The sequence below is a fragment of the Aquarana catesbeiana genome, linkage group LG06, assembly GCF_042186555.1.
Source record: "Aquarana catesbeiana isolate 2022-GZ linkage group LG06, ASM4218655v1, whole genome shotgun sequence".
NCBI lineage: Eukaryota > Metazoa > Chordata > Amphibia > Anura > Ranidae > Aquarana > Aquarana catesbeiana.
This window is the reverse complement of record NC_133329.1, coordinates 50,069,305-50,089,457: the sequence shown is the minus strand read 5'-3', so window position 1 is coordinate 50,089,457 and position 20,153 is coordinate 50,069,305. Positions and strand designations below refer to the sequence as shown.

General features: G+C 45.2%; 1 protein-coding gene across 1 annotated transcript in view; it reads right to left on the bottom strand.

Annotated features, from left to right (window-relative positions):
• LOC141148389 (interferon-induced very large GTPase 1-like) overlaps window positions 1-20,153 on the bottom strand; it is a 54,105-nt gene that overhangs the window by 19,250 nt on the left and 14,702 nt on the right. The window contains exon 2 of the mRNA XM_073635835.1: window positions 10,730-12,857. Within this exon, the coding sequence (XP_073491936.1) occupies window positions 10,730-12,707 (1,978 nt within the window). The 5' untranslated portion in view covers window positions 12,708-12,857. The remainder of the gene's footprint in view (window positions 1-10,729; window positions 12,858-20,153) is intronic.

Sequence of the window (20,153 nt, the reverse complement as noted above, 5' to 3'; positions counted from 1 at the left end):
TATGGATGAAAATCAGTGAGACAAACGGCATGGGTACCCCCCAGTCCATTACCAGGCCCTTTGGGTCTTGTATGGATATTAAGGGGAACCCCTCACCCAAATTAAAATAAGGAAAGGTGTGGGGCCACCAGGCCCTATATACTCTGAACAGCAGTATACAGGCGGTGCAAACAAGACAGGGACTGTAGGTTTGTTGTTAAGTAGAACCTGTTTGTCATTTTGAACGGGTACATTTTTAACGTGTTTAGCTCCGGCCAAAAAATCTTTTTTAAGCTTTTTGGAAAACATAGGGAAGGGTTATCACCCCTGTGACATTTGTTTTGCTGTCTTTCCTCCTCTTCAGAAGATTTCACCTCACTTTTTGTCCCAATGACAAATGTTTTTTGAAAATTTGGGTTTTTTTGTGGAACAAGGATTGGAAAGCATCAGTGGAAAGGAGAAATGTTTTTCCCATATTAACTCTTACAGGAGAGAATTTCCCTTCCTAGGGGTAGATTTCATCTCACTTCCTGTTGTCTCCTTCCGTTTGCAAGTAGGAGTCGTTTGTAAGTTAGATGTTTGAAAGTAGGGGCCTGCCCTATATACTCAGCAGAAATTTGGGCCTTAGGTGTTGTTGTGGCCACAACAACGTAAGCCCTCACAGGGCCCTGCTGTGAAATATTAGATCAAGAATTGTAATTACATGCCCCTGTTGAACAGGGGCAGAAAAACTGGGCCTTTGGTGGTGGTGGTGCTGGTGCCACAACACTGTAAGTCCTCACTCTCTCTTGGTGGGTGCAGAAATGGGCCCTGCTGTGAAATATTAGATCAAGAATTGTAATTACATGCCCCTGTTGAACAGGGGCAGAAAAATTGGGCCTTTGGTGGTGGTGGTGCTGGTGCCACAACACTGCAACCCCTCACAGACACTCTACTTGGAACGCAGGAACGAGCCCTGCTGCAAAGTATTACATCAAAAATTGTAATTACACGCCCCTGTTAAACAGGGGCAGAAAAATTGGGCCTTAGGCACTGGTGCTGGTGCCACAACACTGCAACCTCTCACAGACACTCTAGTTGGAACGCAGGAATGAGCCCTGCTGCAAAGTATTGCATCAAAAATTGTAATTACACGCCCCTGTTAAACAGGGGCTGAAAAATTGTGCCTTAGGCACTGGTGGTGGCGCCCAGAACCAAAAATGTTCTTACAAGCTATCAGCGTGATGATTGAGGAGGAAGAGGATAATTACTCAGGGATAGTCACTCAGCATCAGCATAGGCAGTCTTTGAAGGGATCTGAGATTTCAAAAAAAATTATTCGGTTACATCAGCATCAGGTGCTTGGTAGCTGGTGGTGATCCAAGACTGATTCATTTTTATGAAGGTCAGTCGATCGACCGAGTCGGTGGACAGACGCACCCTGTGATCGGTTACCACGCCTCCAGCAGCACTGAATGTGCGTTCCGAAAGAACGCTGGATGCAGGACAGGCCAGTAGCTCAATTGCATACTGTGCAAGCTCTGGCCAGTGATCCATCCTCAAGACCCAGTAACCCAGAGGATTTTCGGTGGGAAAGGTGTCCAAGTCTGATATTGCCCCTAGGTATTCCTGCACCATGTAAAACAGACGCTGGCGATGGTTGCTGGAACCGATCATACCTTGGGGCTGCGGACCAAAAAATTGTCTGAACGCCTCGGTCAGACGGCCACCTTCTCCACCGCTCCTTCTTTGACTGACCGAAGCCTCAGCAACACGTTGTCCAGAAACAGGAGTTTGTAACCTCCCAGTCTCTGGGAACGTGTTGCACAGACCTTTCTGCAAGGCCTCCCGAAGATGTTTCATCCTCTGCTCCCTCTGCGATGGCAAGATAAGGTCTGCAACCTTACCCTTGTAACGTGGATCAAGGAGGGTTGCCAGCCAGTATTTGTCCTTCTCCTTGATACCACGAATACGAGGATCCTTACGCAGGCTTTGCAGGATCAGGGAGGCCATGCAGTGTAGGTTTGCTGAGGCATTCGGTCCGGAGTCCTCTGGGTCACTAAGGACGACATGGTCCACAGCCACCTCCTCCCATCTACGTACAAGTCCATGTGTTTCTTGGGACTGATCCCTTAAAGACTGCTGCTGATGCTGAGTGCCAGGCTCCACCTCCATACTGACACAATCTTCCTCCTCCTCCTCGTCCTCTTCCTGTGTGATCGGCGGGCACGCAGGAACACTGTCTGGATAAAGGGGGCCTTGAGAGCTAAGGAAGTCCTCCTCTTCCTGCCTCTGTTCTGCCTCAAGTGCCCTGTCCATTATTCCACGCAGCGTATGCTCCAACAGGTGGACAAGGGGGACAGTGTCACTGATGCATGCACTGTCACTGCTCACCATCCTCGTGGCCTCCTCAAATGGTGACAGGTCAGTGCATGCATCCCTGATCATGGCCCACTGGCGTGGGGAAAAAAAACAAGCTCCCCTGACCCTGCCCTGGTGCCATAGTCGCACAGGTACTCATTGATGGCCCTTTGCTGCGTGTGCAGCCGCTGCAGCATGGCCAACGTTGAGTTCCACCTGGTGGGCATGTCACAGATTAGGCGGTTCTTGGGCAGGTTAAACTCCTTTTGGAGGTCCGTCAGCCGAGCACTGGCATTATATGACCGGCGGAAATGCACACAGACTTTCCTGGCCTGCCTTGGGACATCCTGTAAGCCCGGGTACCTGCCCAAGAACCGCTGCACCACCAAGTTAAGGATGTGAGCCAAACAGGGCACATGGGTCATTTGTCCCTGTCGGAGGGCAGAGAGGAGGTTGGTGCCATTGTCGCAAACCACCATTCCTGCCTTAAGTTGGTGTGGCGTCAACCACCTCTGAACCTGCCCCTGCAGAGCTGACAGAACCTCTGCCCCAGTGTGGCTCCTGTCCCCCCAAGCACACCAGCTCAAGCACCGCATGGCATCTTTTGGCCTGCGTACTTGCGTAGCCCCTTGAACGGCTACGGAGCACCGCTGGTTCCGAGGACAAAGCACAGGAAGAGGCCATGGAGGAAGAAGAAGAGGAGGGGGTGGAGGAGAGAGGTGTGTCACAATCATTAGCATTTTGGAGGCGTGGTGGCGGAACAACCTCCAACACTACTGCACCTTGTCCTGCATCCTTCCCAGCTGCCAGCAGAGTCCCCCAATGCACCGTGAAACTTAGGTAACGTCCCAGTCCATGCCTGCTGGACCATGAGTCAGCGGTAATATGCACCTTACCGCTGACCGCCCTGTCCAGCAAGGCATGGACATTTCCTTCCACATGCCGGTAGAGAGCCGGAATCGCCTTCGGTGAGAAAAAGTGGCGTTTGGGTACCTGCCACTGAGGAACCGCACATTCCACAAACTCACGGAAGGGGGCAGAGTCTACCAACTGAAAAGGTAGCAGTTGAAGTGCTAGCAATTTTGCCAAACTAGCATTCAACCGCTGGGCATGTGGATGGCTGGGAGCAAACTTCTTTCGGCGGTGCAGCAGCTGGGGCAGGGAAATTTGCCTGGTACAATCTGACGTCGGTGTACCAAAAGCAGATTGCCCACAAGTACTTGGCTGTGACACACCTAATTCTACACCTTCATTCCTCTCAGTGCAGGTCTCAGAGAGGACTGAAGGTATAGTGGGGTTGGAAATCTCAGCTGATGAGGAGCAAGGGGAGGTCCTCTTTGTTCTTTGATGTGGGTCTTTTAGATACGCTTGCCAACGAACTGCATGGCAGGTCAACATATGTCTGGTCAAGCATGTGGTACCCAAGCGGGAGATGTTTTGGCCATGCGAGATACGCTTGAGACATATGTTGCAAATAGCAGCGGTGCGATCTGATGCACTCGTCTCAAAAAAGGTCCACACCAAAGAACTTTTTAAATAACGCGCAGAGACTGCAGCGCCCTGCACATGTGGAGCTTTGGGGTGTGATGCAGTCAATGTGCTGCCCTTAGGCTGGCCCCTGGAGGGCATTCTGCCTCGTTGGTGATGTGCCGCCTCCTCCTCCTCCTCCTCTCTCCTATCAGGCACCCACGTTGAGTCATTGACCTCATCATCCCCTCCCTCCACATCACTGGAGCAAACCTGGCAGTATGCTGCAGCAGGGGGAGCATGACTGCCAGATTGCTGTCCTTCTTGGGCACCCCCTCTGTCCGTGCTCATGTTACTGCCTTCATCGAGCTCAGTATCATCATCAGAGCCTTCCAAACACTGGGCATCCTCCTGGAGCATGTACCCAACACTGTGGTCAAACAGTTCAAGGGACTCCTCAGGAGGACATGGTGGGGCTAGGGAAGGAGTCACTGATGACATTGAGCCGAGGGAAGAGGCCGCTGCTTTGCCAGACAAAGTACCCTGGGCATGGGTGAGAGAGGATGAGGAGGATGAGGGCGGCTTGGTCATCCACTCGACCAAGTCTTCCGCATGTTGCGGCTCAACACGGCCAGCTGCCGAAAAAAAGGCCAAGCGTGTCCCACGGCCACGTGCTGATGAGGATGCACCGTCTCCACGACCAGCACTAGACACAGAGCCTGCTTGCCCTCTCTTATTGGCTTGTGACTGTCTGCCTCTCCTTCTTGGCCTTCCAGACATACTAATGGCCTGTAGCTGCACTAAGCTGGGATATATATATATATATATATATATATATATATATATATATATATATATATATATGTACTGATACTGCAGCTAGCAAAATCAACTGCCTGCCTGTAGTATGAGAACACCACCAACCTTCTACAGGTAGCTTTAGCTGAACACTGTGAGGTGGACGAACCCCACTAACTTGTAGGTTTAGCTGAACACTGTGAGCAGGACGCACCCCACTAACTTGTAGGTTTAGCTGAACACTGTGAGCAGGACGCACTGCACTAACTGTAAATAGTCTAGCTGCCTGACTGTGGTGCTAATAGGATCAAAAGAACACCAGCAATTTTCTTCAGGTAGCTGTATATACTGTAACAAGACAAGCCTGCCTGTCAGTAAGAAGATAACAGGAACGGATCTAGCTAAACACTGTGAGCAGAACGCACCCCACTAACTTGTAGGTTTAGCTGAACACTGTGAGCAGGACGCACCCCACTAACTTGTAGGTTTAGCTGAACAATGTGAGCAGGACGCACCCCACTAACTTGTAGGTTTAGCTGAACACTGTGAGGTGGACGCACCCCACTAACTTGTAACTTGTAGGTTTAGCTGAACACTGTGAGCAGGACGCACCCCACTAACTTGTAGGTTTAGCTGAACACTGTGAGCAGGACGCACCGCACTAACTTGTAGGTTTAGCTGAACACTGTGAGCAGGATGCACCCCACTAACTTGTAGGTTTAGCTGAACACTGTGAGCAGGACGCACCCCACTAACTTGTAGTTTTAGCTTAACACTGTGAGCAGGACGCACTGCACTAACTGTAAATAGTCTAGCTGCCTGACTGTGGTACTAATAGTATCAAAAGAACACCAGCAATTTTCTTCAGGTAGCTGTATATACTGTAACAAGACAAGCCTGCCTGTCAATAAGAAGATAACAGGAACGGATCTAGCTGAACACTGTGAGCAGGACGCACTGCACTAACTGTAAATAGTCTAGATGCCTGACTGTGGTACTAATAGGATCAAAAGAACACCAGTAATTTTCTTCAGGTAGCTGTAAATACTGTAACAAGACAAGCCTGCCTGTCAGTAGGAAGATAACAAGAACGGATCTAGCTAAACTGAATACAGTGTATATATATATATATATATGCAACACCCGGGATGCATATATATACACAGTACACTGTAAGTGCAGCTAACTGACTGACTGTTCTGCCTAATCTATCTAACTCAAATCAAATGTCACTGTCTGTCTCTCTCTCTCTCTCTCTCTCAATGAACGCCGTGCAGGCGGCCTTATATAGTGTGGGGCGTGTACTAAATCCCCTGAGCCATAATTGGCCAAAGCCTCCTTGGCTTTGGCCAATTATGGCTCTCTGTTCAGGCGGCGCTGTGATTGGTCAAGCATGCGGGTCATAGTGCATGCTTGGCCAATCATCAGCCAGCAATGCACTGCGATGCCGCAGTGAATTATGGGCCGTGACGCGCCACACGAATTTGGCGCGAACGGCCCATATCGTTCGCAATTTGGCGAACGACCGAACAGCCGATGTTCGAGTCGAACATGGGTTCGACTCGAACATGAAGCTCATCCCTAGAGCCTACACACGGTCGGAATTTCCGACAACAAGCTCCGATCACACATTTTCCATCGGAAAATCCGACCGTGTGTACAGGGCATTAGAGTTTGGTGGCTACCTTTATCCTTCATTCTAAGTATGCCTCCATCTATGAAGTGTAAATCTCAGGGAATCCCTTCTGGGGCCTCTAATCATTTAGTTCCCTCATGCAAGATTAATCCTTCTGTCCCTTGTTTGCTGTCTCTCTCTCCCTTTCCCACTTTTCCTTTTCTTTTTTCCATTTTTTTCTTTCATGAATTGCTCCACATTTCTCTTCCCTCCCTCCCCTGTTCCACTTACTATCCCTCTGTTTGCCTTTATTCTTAATATGTTCAGCCCTATCTCTGTCGACTACATTTTCTTTAAATATAAAGGGAATAAACTCCCTTAGAAACACTGTTTGGCTTTAAAGGAATAGAAAAGGCCCTCTTCTGATAATGAATGTTTATAGGAGACTCATTTTTTCCTCTCCTAAATCTAATCATCTTTTGCTATTTAGCATATCCCACAGGTTATTTGTCTTCAGCAACTGCTAAATCAGGCCGGGTGGCTATATTGCTTTAACATGCCTGTTACAGGTTACATATACATATCTGGATCCCAAAAGTAAATACAATAATTTAAAAGGGAATCACATGGGAAAGGACCTGTTGATTGTATATTTTTATGTTCCAAACAAGGTTCAACACTCCTTCCTTTAGAAGGCATTCCACTGTACTCCCTCCCTTTAGTGTTCAAATGTTATTATCAATGAACACTTTAATGTAGTATTTTCTTACTCAAGAAATAGGAGACCTCTAATTAACCTTGTTTTGTATTCTCAACTGGAGCCATCTTCACAGAAATTCACGGATCTTCTGAAAGACTATCATTAAATAGATTTTTTAATACTTACCGTATATACTCGAGTATAAGTCGACCCGAATATAAGCCGAGGCACCTAATTTTACCACAAAAAACTGGGAAAACTTATTGACTCGAGTATAAGCCTAGGGTGAGAATTGCGCAGCTACTGTAAGTGGAAAAGAGGGTTAACAATGCCCACTTGCAGCCTCACTGTGCCCATTTGCATGCCTCACTGTGCCCATTTGCAGCCATAGGTCCCCCAAACTTCAAACTCAGTAGTTAAGTGTTCCTAAATGCCCCCTAGTTGCAGCCAAATTAGTGGGTTCTCTGGACCCAAAGGGTCCCGAAATGACATTGCTGCAGATGGACACAGTTGACCAACTTTGGGGCCCCATATCTCGGGCCACTTAGTGCTAGGCACCCCAAATTTGGTGTGCAAACCCAGTGGAACTAGCATCACAAAGCTGTTGTTCCTAGAACCAAGTGGCCCCAAAAATTGGTTCAGAAAATGTCAAGCACTTTTCTGAAGCAGAGAATGACATTTTCCGAATCGAATTTGGAGCCCCATATCTCGGGGCCACTTGGTGCTAGGAACCCCAGCTTTGGATATGTTGTGGTACACCAAATTTGGGGTTCTTAGCATCAAGTAGCCCCGAGATATGGGGCCCCAACTGAAAATGACATTTTTTGCTGCAGAAAAGTGCTTGACTCGAGTATAAGCCGAGGGGGGCACTTGCAGCACAAAAAAATGTGCTGAAAAACTCAGCTTATACTCGAGTATATACGGTAATTGTTGTAAAAGTCGCGAGTGTCACAAATTCACACCCCAACGGCGACTAACTAACCGCGACGTGCGTTCCGTGACCGGGGTATATGAGGAACTAAGGGAATTAGGGGGAACTTATACTGTGCATGTAAGACTGGCTGTAGTATTTTCACAGCCTGCACTACCTTTGGCCACCACTAGAGGGAGACTCCACTCCAATCCAGCTAGCTGACCACACACAGGCAGATACAAATCTTACATACAATCTGGTGCACTCTAAGGGTTGGGGAGCAATCTAGCAATTACTACACACTTCTAGGATTCCTCCAGCTATCCTGCAAGCTTGAACCCCGGTGTTAATCACTCTTCCCACTGTCCCCACACCCACACACCAGACACACAATAAACGATAGCCTGCCACCACCCAACAGTTTGTCCGCAGACTGGTCTGCTGAGCCACCACACACACAGATCTCTGTCTGGCAGATCTGTTAGCTTACAATCTGCATGCAATCTGCCAACACACAGAGCAATTGCATACCGATTGGCATGTAAATTAAACCGAGTACTTAGGCACTAAAATACAACAACCTCTCCAAAGATATGAGTCCTAGCTTAGTACACAGAAGTCACTTATTAATTTTATCATTTAATATCCCGAAAGTGGGCAGTGCATATAAGATATACAAAGAAAAAGGATTTACCAAAAAAGATACAAAAAATGCAGAAAGACACACAATTGGCAATTTTCTATGAAAATAAAAAGGGATAAAAACAGAAATAAACTTTACCAAGTAAATCTATCCGTTAGTAGAAGCATACTGGAACATATGGGAACTCCCCAGTTTTGAACTGGCTTCGTGGAAGAACAATGTCCATATCTCAGGCTACCCAATTTATTGAAATATGGATGCGGGCTGGACTTTAGCCCTTGGCCAATCAACCCTGGGGGGGTGTTCCTGTCTCAGCCCACAAATGTTTTGTGTTCTGAAATGACCAGAGTCAAATTGGCCCAGAACGGCGCTGATTGCTGGGTCATGGATAGGATTTCCGATACCAGCGCATCATGCCAATCGCAACAGTACCAATCACTGCCTGCCTGCCGCAATCAGGCGCCATATAGCGGTTTTGTGTGGTTCTCCAGGATTCCACTCCTGCTAAACATACAGAGTCACATGTAAACGTAACCCATCAGGTGTACGATCACAAGGAATTATTTTCATCTCTCTGCCGTTAATATTTTAGCTTTTATGAGAGATAAAAATGGTTCCTTAGATCTCTTGATATTAATCAAAGCTTACAGACTGTCCGGAGCCTTGTGAATGCCCCCTGCAGATCCGTGTGGCCAAGATGACTAGCAGATTTCTTTGAGCCTCAGGAAGGTGGCAATCTATGTTTACTCTAATGGGAACTTTTATTGGCATCTAGGTGTCACTGCGATCCTAGAAAAACGATCTCTGTTCTTTTCAAATGCTAATGAAAGAACATATGTGCATGGCTGACATAGAATACTATATTTTTAATAATCCAGAATTACTACATCTACAATTACACTACTACAGATCACACCACATCTAGTTAAGGCAAAACTATCCTACGCTTTTATTTTCCTCACAGCGAGCAAGATCATTTATTTTGGGTTGATCTTTGGTGGAAGGTTATGGTAGTAACAAGAAATATACAGCTACATTTAAAAAAATATATATTTTTTTATATTTTGGCCCAGTTTTCCTTTGATAGTAAAAAAAGCCATAGCCATTTACCACCAAATGAAAGCCCAATTTGTCCTGAAAAAAACAAGGTAAAATCCACCTGGATGCACAAAGCAGTTGTGATAGAATGTACATAATATGTACAGCATTACTAACACATGTTAAAGTTGCAAAATTGTTCTTAGGCATTAAAGTGGTTGTTAAGCCACTTTACGCACTTTATACCATTTTTTCTTTACCTTATCTGAAAGTGCCGCTCACTTGACCCACTGCCTCTCTGCTCTCCCCGTCTGACAGCTGCAGCGGGCGGGGCCAAGAAACCCCAGCTGACGTCAGTCAGGAGGTGGGGAGGAGAGTAGCAGAGAGGCGGCGGGTCACGTGAGCACCGAGAAACGTTCTGAAATAAGGTAAAGAACGGCTTCTTTTTATAAAACACAGACACATGGGCGCAAAGCATTGTTAAACAGAGAGAATGGTAAAACAAACATTTTAAGTATCTTTTGCAGCAGGAGGGGAGTGGGTGGGCACTGACATAGGAGCAGACAGGCAGGGAGGGGAGGGGGAAGGAGGACAGAGGGAGACACAGGAGAGCTGCAGATAGCTGCAGCTGAAGAAGGTATGTAAACTGGCCACGGTGTCAGAGCTCAGCAGCCATGATAAGTGTAGTCAGTTTGCAGTGGGAGGGAAGAAACTGGCAGGATCAGCCAAGTTTTTTAGTTGATAAAAGGGGCCAAATTTCACAGCACAAGCACTGTGCTGTATAACATGCTTTAAAGGAACAGGATCAATATTTTTTTTAGGGTAACAAATTCTTTAACATTTGTTTTACCCTGAGGTGGCAAGGGGTTAAGTCAACAATCTCATTCACGGGTGCTATAATTTACATAAACAATTATTGGCTATATAAGTATGGGAGATAGCACTCCAGGATATCTAAGTGTCTTTACCCACCTTTATACTTACAGCAAGATAAATAATTAAACTGTTGACAGTATACAAATGTGAAGGCTTTCTTCCCTTTGCTATGAACCAAAACTTTTAGTGGTTGAAGTATCCCAGTGTTTGCCGGAAACATCACACAGCCAGAAGTCAGTGAAATGCTTGTTAATAATTAAGGGAATAATTCCCCAACATCTACATTTTAACTCTATATAAATTAGAGGAAATAAAAATTGTGGGAATTTTAAGTACAGTCTGAACAGAAAGGTAACTCACCATGTAAGTCCTCGGATGTATCACAGGCTAAAGGCTTTATCTTTTCATCAGGAATCTTCTTACAGTCTGGCTCCACTGTTTGTGGAAATAAATCTTTTTGCTCCTCTGTTCTTTCTTCAGATTCTATAGCCTTACACAGATCTACAGGCACCTCAGGAGTGACAGGGTTGTGAGATTCTATTTTACTTGAACCTTCTGCATTTTCTCCTGACTTATTACAATCCTGAGGAGTTGCAGGATCTTTATTTTCCATAACAAGGTTGAACAATTTTATCTCATTCACAGCACCAAGATTATCTTCAGTTTCTTTGTGGGCCTCAAGTTCACACAAGCTGTTGGGAATCTCTTCCAGCATATTACAATCCTGATGTGGCACAAGACTGGAAGAATCCAGGTTACACAAGCTGTCTGCATTTTCTTTATTATCTTGAGGGGATAAGAGGCTGGGACGTGTTGGTTCACACTTGCTATGAAGATTTTCTTCTGTTTCTTTATGCTTCTTTAGGTCTACATGGCTGGTAGACTCCAGCTCACAAAAGTTTTCCACATTCTCTTTATTATCTTGAGGAGATATGAGGCTGGAGGTTGTTGGCTCACACATATCATCAAGATTATCTTCACTTTCTTTATGGGCCTTAAATTCACACAAGCTATCTGCATTCTCTTCCAACTCTTTACAATCCTGAGGTGTCACATGGTTTGAAGACTCCAGGTTACACAAGCTGTCCACATTCTCTTTATTATCTTGAAGGGGCTTGAGGCTGGTGGATGTTGGCTCACGCACATCATCAAGATTACCTTCCTTTGCATTATGAGCCTTAAGTTCCCACAAGCCGTCAGGATTCTCTTCCAACACTTTACAATGCTGAGGTGGCACAAGACTGAAGGACTCAAGGTTACACAAGCTGTCCACATTCTCTTCATTATCTTGAAGGGACTTGAGGCTGGAGGATTTTGGCTCACATGAATAACCAAGATTACCTTCAGTTTCTTTAGGCTCTTTAGGGGCCACAAGGTTGGGAAATCCCACATTACAAAATCCATCCACATTCTCTTTATTACCGTGAGGGGATAAAAGGCTTGGATATGATGAATTACATTCGCTATGAAGACTGTCTTTAGTTCCTTTATGTATCTTACCACCTTCATGGCTGGTAGACTCCGGCTCACAAAAATTCTCCACATTTTCTTTATTATCTTGAGGGCATATGGAGCTGGGATATTTAATCTCACTCACATCATCAAGATTATCTTCAGTTACTTTATGGGGCTCAAATTCACACACGCTGTTCACATTCTCTTTATTATCTTGAGGGGATATGAGGTTGGAGGATGTTGGCTCACAGATATCATCAAGATTATTGTCAGTTTCTTTATGGGCCTCAAGTTCACACAAGCTGTCAGCGTTCTCTTCCAACTCTTTGCAATGCTGAGCTGGCACAAGGCTGAAAGACTCTAGGTTACACAAGCCTTCCACATTCCCTTTATTACCCTGAGGGGATATGAGGCTGGGATATGTTGGTTCACACTTGCTATAAAGACCATGTTTAGCTTCTTTATGGTTCTTAAGGTCTACATAGCTGGTAGACTCTAACTTGCAAAAGCTGCCCACATTTTCTTTATTACCTTGGGGGTATGGGAGGCTGGAGGATGTTGGCTCACACACATCATCAAGACGATTATCAGTTTCTTTATGGACCTCAGGTTCACACAACCCGTTAGCATTCTCTTCTAATGCTTTACAATCTTGAGGTGTCACACGGCTGGAAAAATCCAGGTTACATAAGCTGTCCTTATTCTCTTTATAATCTTGAGGGGATATGAGAATGGAAGATGTCCTCTGATTTACATTATCAGGCTTATCTTTACTTTCTTTATGGGCCTCAAGTTCACACAGGTTGTCAACATTCTCTTTCATTTCATTATCACCCTGAGTCAGTACAAGGCTGGAAGATTTCAGGTCACACAGGCTGTTCATATTCTGTTCAAGCTTTTTCTGTTTATAAAATGTAAAACGTGTAGTAACCTCAATTTTGTGCACGTTTTCTTCACCAAATTCTAACTCTATCGTTAGTATTCATTTCTGACGTTTTGGTTTCTCATTGCAGCAATCCATTGGTTATGCCATCTGAAAAGGAATACCATATAGAGTGTCAGCCATCAGTATCATGTTTTGTAATTCAGACAGTCTGTTAAGTATGTACACATATACTATACATAGACGTACGTTCTATCTATGCAAAACATACTATAGATAAAAAATCCATAAAATAATGTTGAATAGAACTGATTTAATGGTATTATTTCAGTAGCTACTATTATAGTCAAAATTCAGTCCAAAATTCAGACCTATGACCTATTCATGGTGTCACAACTTACTCTCCCTATCACTGTATTGTAAGGTTAATTTACACTTCTACACTTAAGATGAACTTTAGCATACTACTAATTATACTTGTGAGTATAGGTTATAGGCAAACTCCAGCACTACAATAAAAGCATGGTGCCTGCATATACCTTTAGATGTGTTCCTCTGCAGTCTGGGATCCCTGCTGTAAGTGGTACATTTTAAAATATTTCTGTTAGTCACAAGTGCTGAACTCACCATTCCAACTTACTGCATGTCCCCTATTGGCCCATATTTTGGGTCACCTTCGTGATTTTGAGCATTAGTGAAGAAGCGAAGTGGTGGGGGCAATATACAAGAGCAGAAAGTGTTAAAATTAGCATTCAGGACTCCTGGGCAGAAGAAGAATATATCTAAAGATGTGTGCAGGTATCATTTCTTGCCTACCTTGTAATCCTTGAACCTGTCAGTTCTTCTAGGCAACTGTCAGGCTTGCTTTAAAAACCTGTAGTAAGTGAAATGTGTTGGCTGACATTTCTCATTACACCTACAGGATATACTATGTACTTGGCTGTCTCTGGCTTTATTACGTTTGGAGTCACTGACTCTTCTCCTAGATAAGGATTTGGTATAGATGTTAATAGGGGATCCCACAAAAAAGCATGGGGCCCCCCTGAAAATACATACCAGATTATTTTGATTGATTAAGGTCTGGTGTGACTATTAAGAGGGACTCCAGGTAGAAAAAAACTGCATGGGGTAACCCCAAAAATTTGGATTTAAAGGAGGAAACCCATGCAAAAAAAAGGGAAAACCTGATGCCCCCAATTCAAACCAAACGTCTGTCCGATCATACAGCCTGACAGGCCAGGGGGCATGCTCTTTTCTCCCCTGAACCATACCAGGCCACATGCATTCAACATGGGAAGAGTACTTTGCCAGGGGGGACCCCTCTGGAAAATGACCTTGTTTCCTTGTTGGTGAGGACAAGGGTCTCTTCCCAATACCCTGGCCTGGTAGTTGTGGGGGTCTGTAAGCTTATCAAAATCTGAAAGACCCTTTTAAATAAAGGAGGGCCTCCAGATACCAGCCTTCCCTCATATGATTGAGAAAGGGGTACCTAGTGTCCATACTTATTCACAAAAGAAAATATAAATAGGAAATAATCACACATAAATAGGGATGAGCCGAACACCCCCCTGTTCGGTTCGCACCAGAACATGCGAACAGGAAAAAAGTTCGTTCGAACACGCGAACACCGTTAAAGTCTATGGGACACGAACATGAATAATCAAAAGTGCTAATTTTAAAGGCTAATATGCAAGTTATTGTCATAAAAAGTGTTTGGGGACCTGGGTCCTGCCCCAGGGGACATGGATCAATGCAAAAACAATTTTTAAAAACGGACGTTTTTTCAGGAGCAGTGATTTTAATAATGCTTAAAGTCAAACAATAAAAGTGTAATATCCCTTTAAATTTCGTACCTGGGGGGTGTCTATAGTATGCCTGTAAAGGGGCGCATGTTTCCTGTGTTTAGAACAGTCTGACAGCAAAATGACATTTTGAAGGAAAAAACTCATTTAAAACTACCGCGGCTATTGCATTGCCGACAATACACATAGAAGTTTATTGATAAAAACGGCATGGGAATTCCCCAAAGGGGAACCCCGAACCAAAATTAAAAAAAAAAGTAGGAGTCCCCCTAAATTCCATACCAGGCCCTTCAGGTCTGATATGGATATTAAGGGGAACCCCGGCCAAAATTTAAAAAAAAAAATGACGTGGGGTTCCCCCTAAATTCCATACCAGACCCTTCAGGTCTGGTATGGATTTTAAGGGGAACCCCGCGCCAAAAAAAAAAAAAAACGGCGTGGGGTCCCCCCAAAAATCCATACCAGACCCTTATCCGAGTACGCAACCTGGCAGGCCGCAGGAAAAGAGGGGGGGACGAGAGTGCAGCCCCCCCCCCTCCTGAACCATACCAGGCCACATGCCCTCAACATTGGGAGGGTGCTTTGTAGTAGCCCCCCAAAACACCTTGTCCCCATGGTGATGAGGACAAGGGCCTCATCCACACAACCCTGGCTGGTTGTGGGGGTCTGCGGGCGGGGGGCTTATCGAAATCTGGAAGCCCCCTTTAACAAGGGGACCCCCAGATCCCGGCCCCCCCTGTGTGAAATGGTAAGGGGGTACAAAAGTACCCCTACCATTTCACTAAAAAACTGTCAAAAATGTTAAAAATGACAAGAGACAGTTTTTGACAATTCCTTTATTTAAATACTTCTTCTTTCTTCTATCTTCCTTCATCTTCCTTCATCTTCTGGTTCTTCTGGCTCTTCTGGTTCTTCCTCCGGCGTTCTCATCCAGCATCTCCTCCGCGGTGTCTTCTATCTTCTTCTCCTCGGGCCGCTCCGCACCCATGGCATGGGGGGAGGCTCCCGCTCTTCTCTTCATCTTCTTCATCTTCTTCTCTTCTTCTTTTCTTCTCTTCTTCTCTTCTTCATTTTCTTCTCCGGGCCGCTCCGCACCCATGTTGGCATGGAGGGAGGCTCCCGCTGTGTGACGGCGCTCCTCGTCTGACAGTTCTTAAATAATGGGGGCCGGGCCACCCGGTGACCCCGCCCCCCTCTGACGCACGGGACATGACGGGACTTCCCTGTGGCATTCCCCGTGACGTCACAGGGAAGTCCCGTCAAGTCACCGTGCGTCAGAGGGGGGCGGGGTCACCGGGTGGCCCCGCCCCCGTTATTTAAGAACTGTCAGACGAGGAGCGCCGTCACACAGCGGGAGCCTCCCTCCATGCCAGCATGGGTGCGGAGCGGCCCGGAGAAGAAAATGAAGAAGAGAAGAAAAGAAGAAGAGAAGAAGATGAAGAAGATGAAGAGAAGAGCGGGAGCCTCCCCCCATGCCATGGGTGCGGAGCGGCCCGAGGAGAAGAAGATAGAAGACGCCGCGGAGGAGATGCTGGACGAGAACGCCGGAGGAAGAACCAGAAGAGCCAGAAGAACCAGAAGAACCAGAAGATGAAGGAAGATAGAAGAAAGAAGAAGTATTTAAATTAAGGAATTGTCAAAAACTGTCTCTTGTCATTTTTAACATTTTTGACAGTTTTTTAGTGAAATGGTAGGGGTACTTTTGTACCCCCTTACCATTTCACACAGGGGGGGGCGGGATCTGGGGGTCCCCTTGTTAAAGGGGGCTTCCAGATTCCGATAAGCCCCCCGCCCGCAGACCCCCACAACCACCGGCCAGGGTTGTGGGGATGAGGCCCTTGTCCTCATCAACATGGGGACAAGGTGTTTTGGGGGGCTACCCCAAAGCACCCTCCCAATGTTGAGGGCATGTGGCCTGGTACGGTTCAGGAGGAGGGGGGGCCGCACTCTCGTCCCCCCTCTTTTTCTGCGGCCTGCCAGGTTGCGTGCTCGGATAAGGGTCTGGTATGGATCTGTAGGGGGACCCCACGCCGTTTTCTTTTTTTTTTTTTGGCGCGGGGTTCCCCTTAAAATCCATACCAGACCTGAAGGGTCTGGTATGGAATTTAGGGGGAACCCCACGTCCTTTTTTTTAAAAATTTTGGCCGGGGTTCCCCTTAATATCCATATCAGACCTGAAGGGCCTGGTATGGAATTTAGGGGGACTCCTACGTCTTTTTTTTTTTTTAAATTTTGGTTCGGGGTTCCCCTTTGGGGAATTCCCATGCCGTTTTTATCAATGAACTTCTATGTGTATTGTCGGCAATGCAATAGCCGCGGTAGTTTTAAATGAGTTTTTTCCTTCAAAATGTCATTTTGCTGTCAGACTGTTCTAAACACAGGAAACATGCGCCCCTTTACAGGCATACTATAGACACCCCCCAGGTACGAAATTTAAAGGGATATTACACTTTTATTGTTTGACTTTAAGCATTATTAAAATCACTGCTCCTGAAAAAACGGCCGTTTTTAAAAATTGTTTTTGCATTGATCCATGTCCCCTGGGGCAGGACCCAGGTCCCCAAACACTTTTTATGACAATAACTTGCATATTAGCCTTTAAAATTAGCACTTTTGATTTCTCCCATAGACTTTTAAAGGGTGTTCCGCCGGCATTCGAATTTGCCGCGAACACCCCAAATTGTTCGCTGTTCGGCGAACTTGCGAACAGCCAATGTTCGAGTCGAACATGAGTTCGACTCGAACTCGAAGCTCATCCCTACACATAAACTGTTCCAGTAAATAACCACAAAAACTGTCTCAGGATGTATGACTGCTCAGAGCAAATTACAACTCCTGGTAAATGAAGGGGCGGGTATCATGGGTGCGCCTTGACTAAATATGGACCATATTTCGTCAATGACATCATGGGAATTTCCATGACTTCTTTCAAGTATCAGCAGCTGAGATGGCCAGATCTGCATAGCTACACTTAGAAACCGAGACCAAACTATATATGCTTAAGTGAGATTTATTTACAGTAAAACAAAAACCATCCAAACAACAGCAAACATAAAAGTAACTTGAACAAAAACCCCAATGGCAGAATACCAGACTAATAAACCTAACAAACAGGAAACAAACTAACACCTAACTATATGCAATATATATAACATAGGGAACATAGAAAAGCAGAGAAAACTGGAATTACAGGGAGCAGAAAGGAACCAAAACTGGGGTCAGGAACAAAGGAGAGCAGGTGCAAGGCAGCAGGAGTACAGAGTATGAGGTAAATGTCCTTTACATTATTAAAAACGTTATATGACATAAACGTCTGAAGTGAATATTAAGTAGTACAGTCCAAGTATCCCTTTGAGCAAAAAAAAAAAAAAAAGGCACTCCGGATCATCCAAATATTTCAACTTGCACGAAACAATGATTCACAATCCAAACGTCATGTTAATAAGTTGCCCTTACCAGAACGCCAAATATAGTGGACGGATGGCTTAAACCCAGCCGGGGCCTTTATGATAGAGACCGATCAGCTCTGTCAAAATTCAGGCGAAGTTCCCTCAGTTTAATACCGGAAGAAAAAAAAAATGACAAGAAGGGTGGCCATAGTGTATTATTGTTATACAACCTGTGTGGACATACAACCATGACCAACACCCTATTGTGCACTTAAAACGAAAGGTGATATCCCACCACCACAGCTGTAGAGTGTGCTTACCAATTCTCAGACTTTACACTCATTTGGCTCTATATCACACTGGGAGATTGATTGCTGTAGTTACAAAATCCTTATCCACAGTATAAGACCCAAAAAGGAGATAAACGGACCATAGTCCTCCTTCCCTGGTGTCGTGGCGACGTCACTACGTGCGCGCAGTGACGTCACTTGGGCACGCACGTAGTGACGTCACCACGAGACCAGGGAAGGAGGACGAGCTCCGCTTTGTGATTGATATGCCGACCGGTGTTTTTTACAGACTTTATGCGAATTTGATCGTCTGTTTGTAAGTGTATTACTTTATTTATTAAAGTGTTTGTTGAACGTATTACACTATGGTCAGTTTATCTCCTTTTTGGGTCGTATACCGTGGATAAGGATTTCGTAACTACAGCAATCAATCTCCCAGTGTGATATAGAGCCAAATGAGTGTAAAGTCTGAGAGTTGGTTAAGCACACTCTACAGCTGTGGTGGTGGCATATCACCTTTCGTTTTAAGTGCACAATAGGGTGTTGGTCACGGTTGTATGTCCACACAGGTTATATAACAATAATACACTATGGCCACCCTTCTTGTCATTTTTTTTTTCTTCCGGTATTAAACTGAGGAAACTTCTCCTGAATTTTGACAGAGCTGATCGGTCTCTATCATAAAGGCCCCGGCTGGGTTTAAGCCATCCGCCCACTATGTTTGGCGTTCTGGTAAGGGCAACTTATTAACTCGACGTTTGGATTGTGAATCATTGTTTTGTGCAAGTTGAAATATTTGGATGATCCGGAGTGCCTTTTTTTTTTTTTTTTTTTTGCTCAAAGGGATACTTGGACTGTATTACTTAATATTCACTTCAGACGTTTATGTCAAACAACGTTTTTAATAATGTAAAGGACATTTAGCACAGTTTATTTTTATTATTGTTATCTTGTGCTGTCACACTGTTTACTGCTGCTTTATTTTTTATTGTTCCAGCGCAGCATTTTTTTACTTATACAGACTATGAGGTACAGGCAGGATCAAGACCAGTATTACTGACAACAAGCACAGGAAGACCTACATACCCTCTCAGCAACCAGCATCAGGTGGAGACTGAATTTTGGAGACTGTAGGCTGCTGGGAGATACCCACTGAAACTGCAACCTCCTTCTCTGGGAAGCATAGTGCCACCATCAGGTGAGCCAGGTCCTGACAAGTACTCTTGTTTGTCAGAAAGCCCCCTTTTGCACTGAATGCAAATGCACACTGACTACAGGGCAGACCAGCAGCTCATTTGTATACTGTTCAAGCTGTGGTCAATGGTCCATCCTTGTGACCCAGTAGTTGAGGGAGTTGAGGGAGTGATCCATTCGGTGAGTCTCTGCATCAACTTTTGCCAGAGATAATTGGCCACCGTGTGATACAGTCACTACTGATGGTTCTGGCAGCAGACATCTCTTGGCCCTAAAGACTAGGGATGAGCTTCGAATATAATTTGAACTCATGTTCGACTCGAACATCGGCTGTTCGCCAGTTCGCCGAACAGTGAACAATTTGGGGTGTTCACGGCAAAGTCGAAAGCCACAGAACACCCTTTAAAAGTCTATGGGAGAAATCAAAAGTGCTAATTTTAAAGGCTTATATGCATGGTATTGTCATAAAAAGTGTTTGGGGACCTGGGTCCTGCCCCAGGGGACATGGATCAATGCAAAAAGAAGTTTTAAAAACGTCAGTTTTTTCGGGAGCAATGATTTTAATAATGCTTAAAGTGAAACAATAAAAATGTATTATTGCTTTAAATTTCGTACCTGGGAGATGTCTATAGTATGCCTGTAAAGTGGCGCATGTTTCCTGTGTTTAGAACAGTCTGACAGCAAAATGATATTTCAAAGGAAAAAAAGTCATTTAAAACTACGTGCGGCTATTAATGAATTGTCGGTCCGACAATACACATGAAAGTTCAT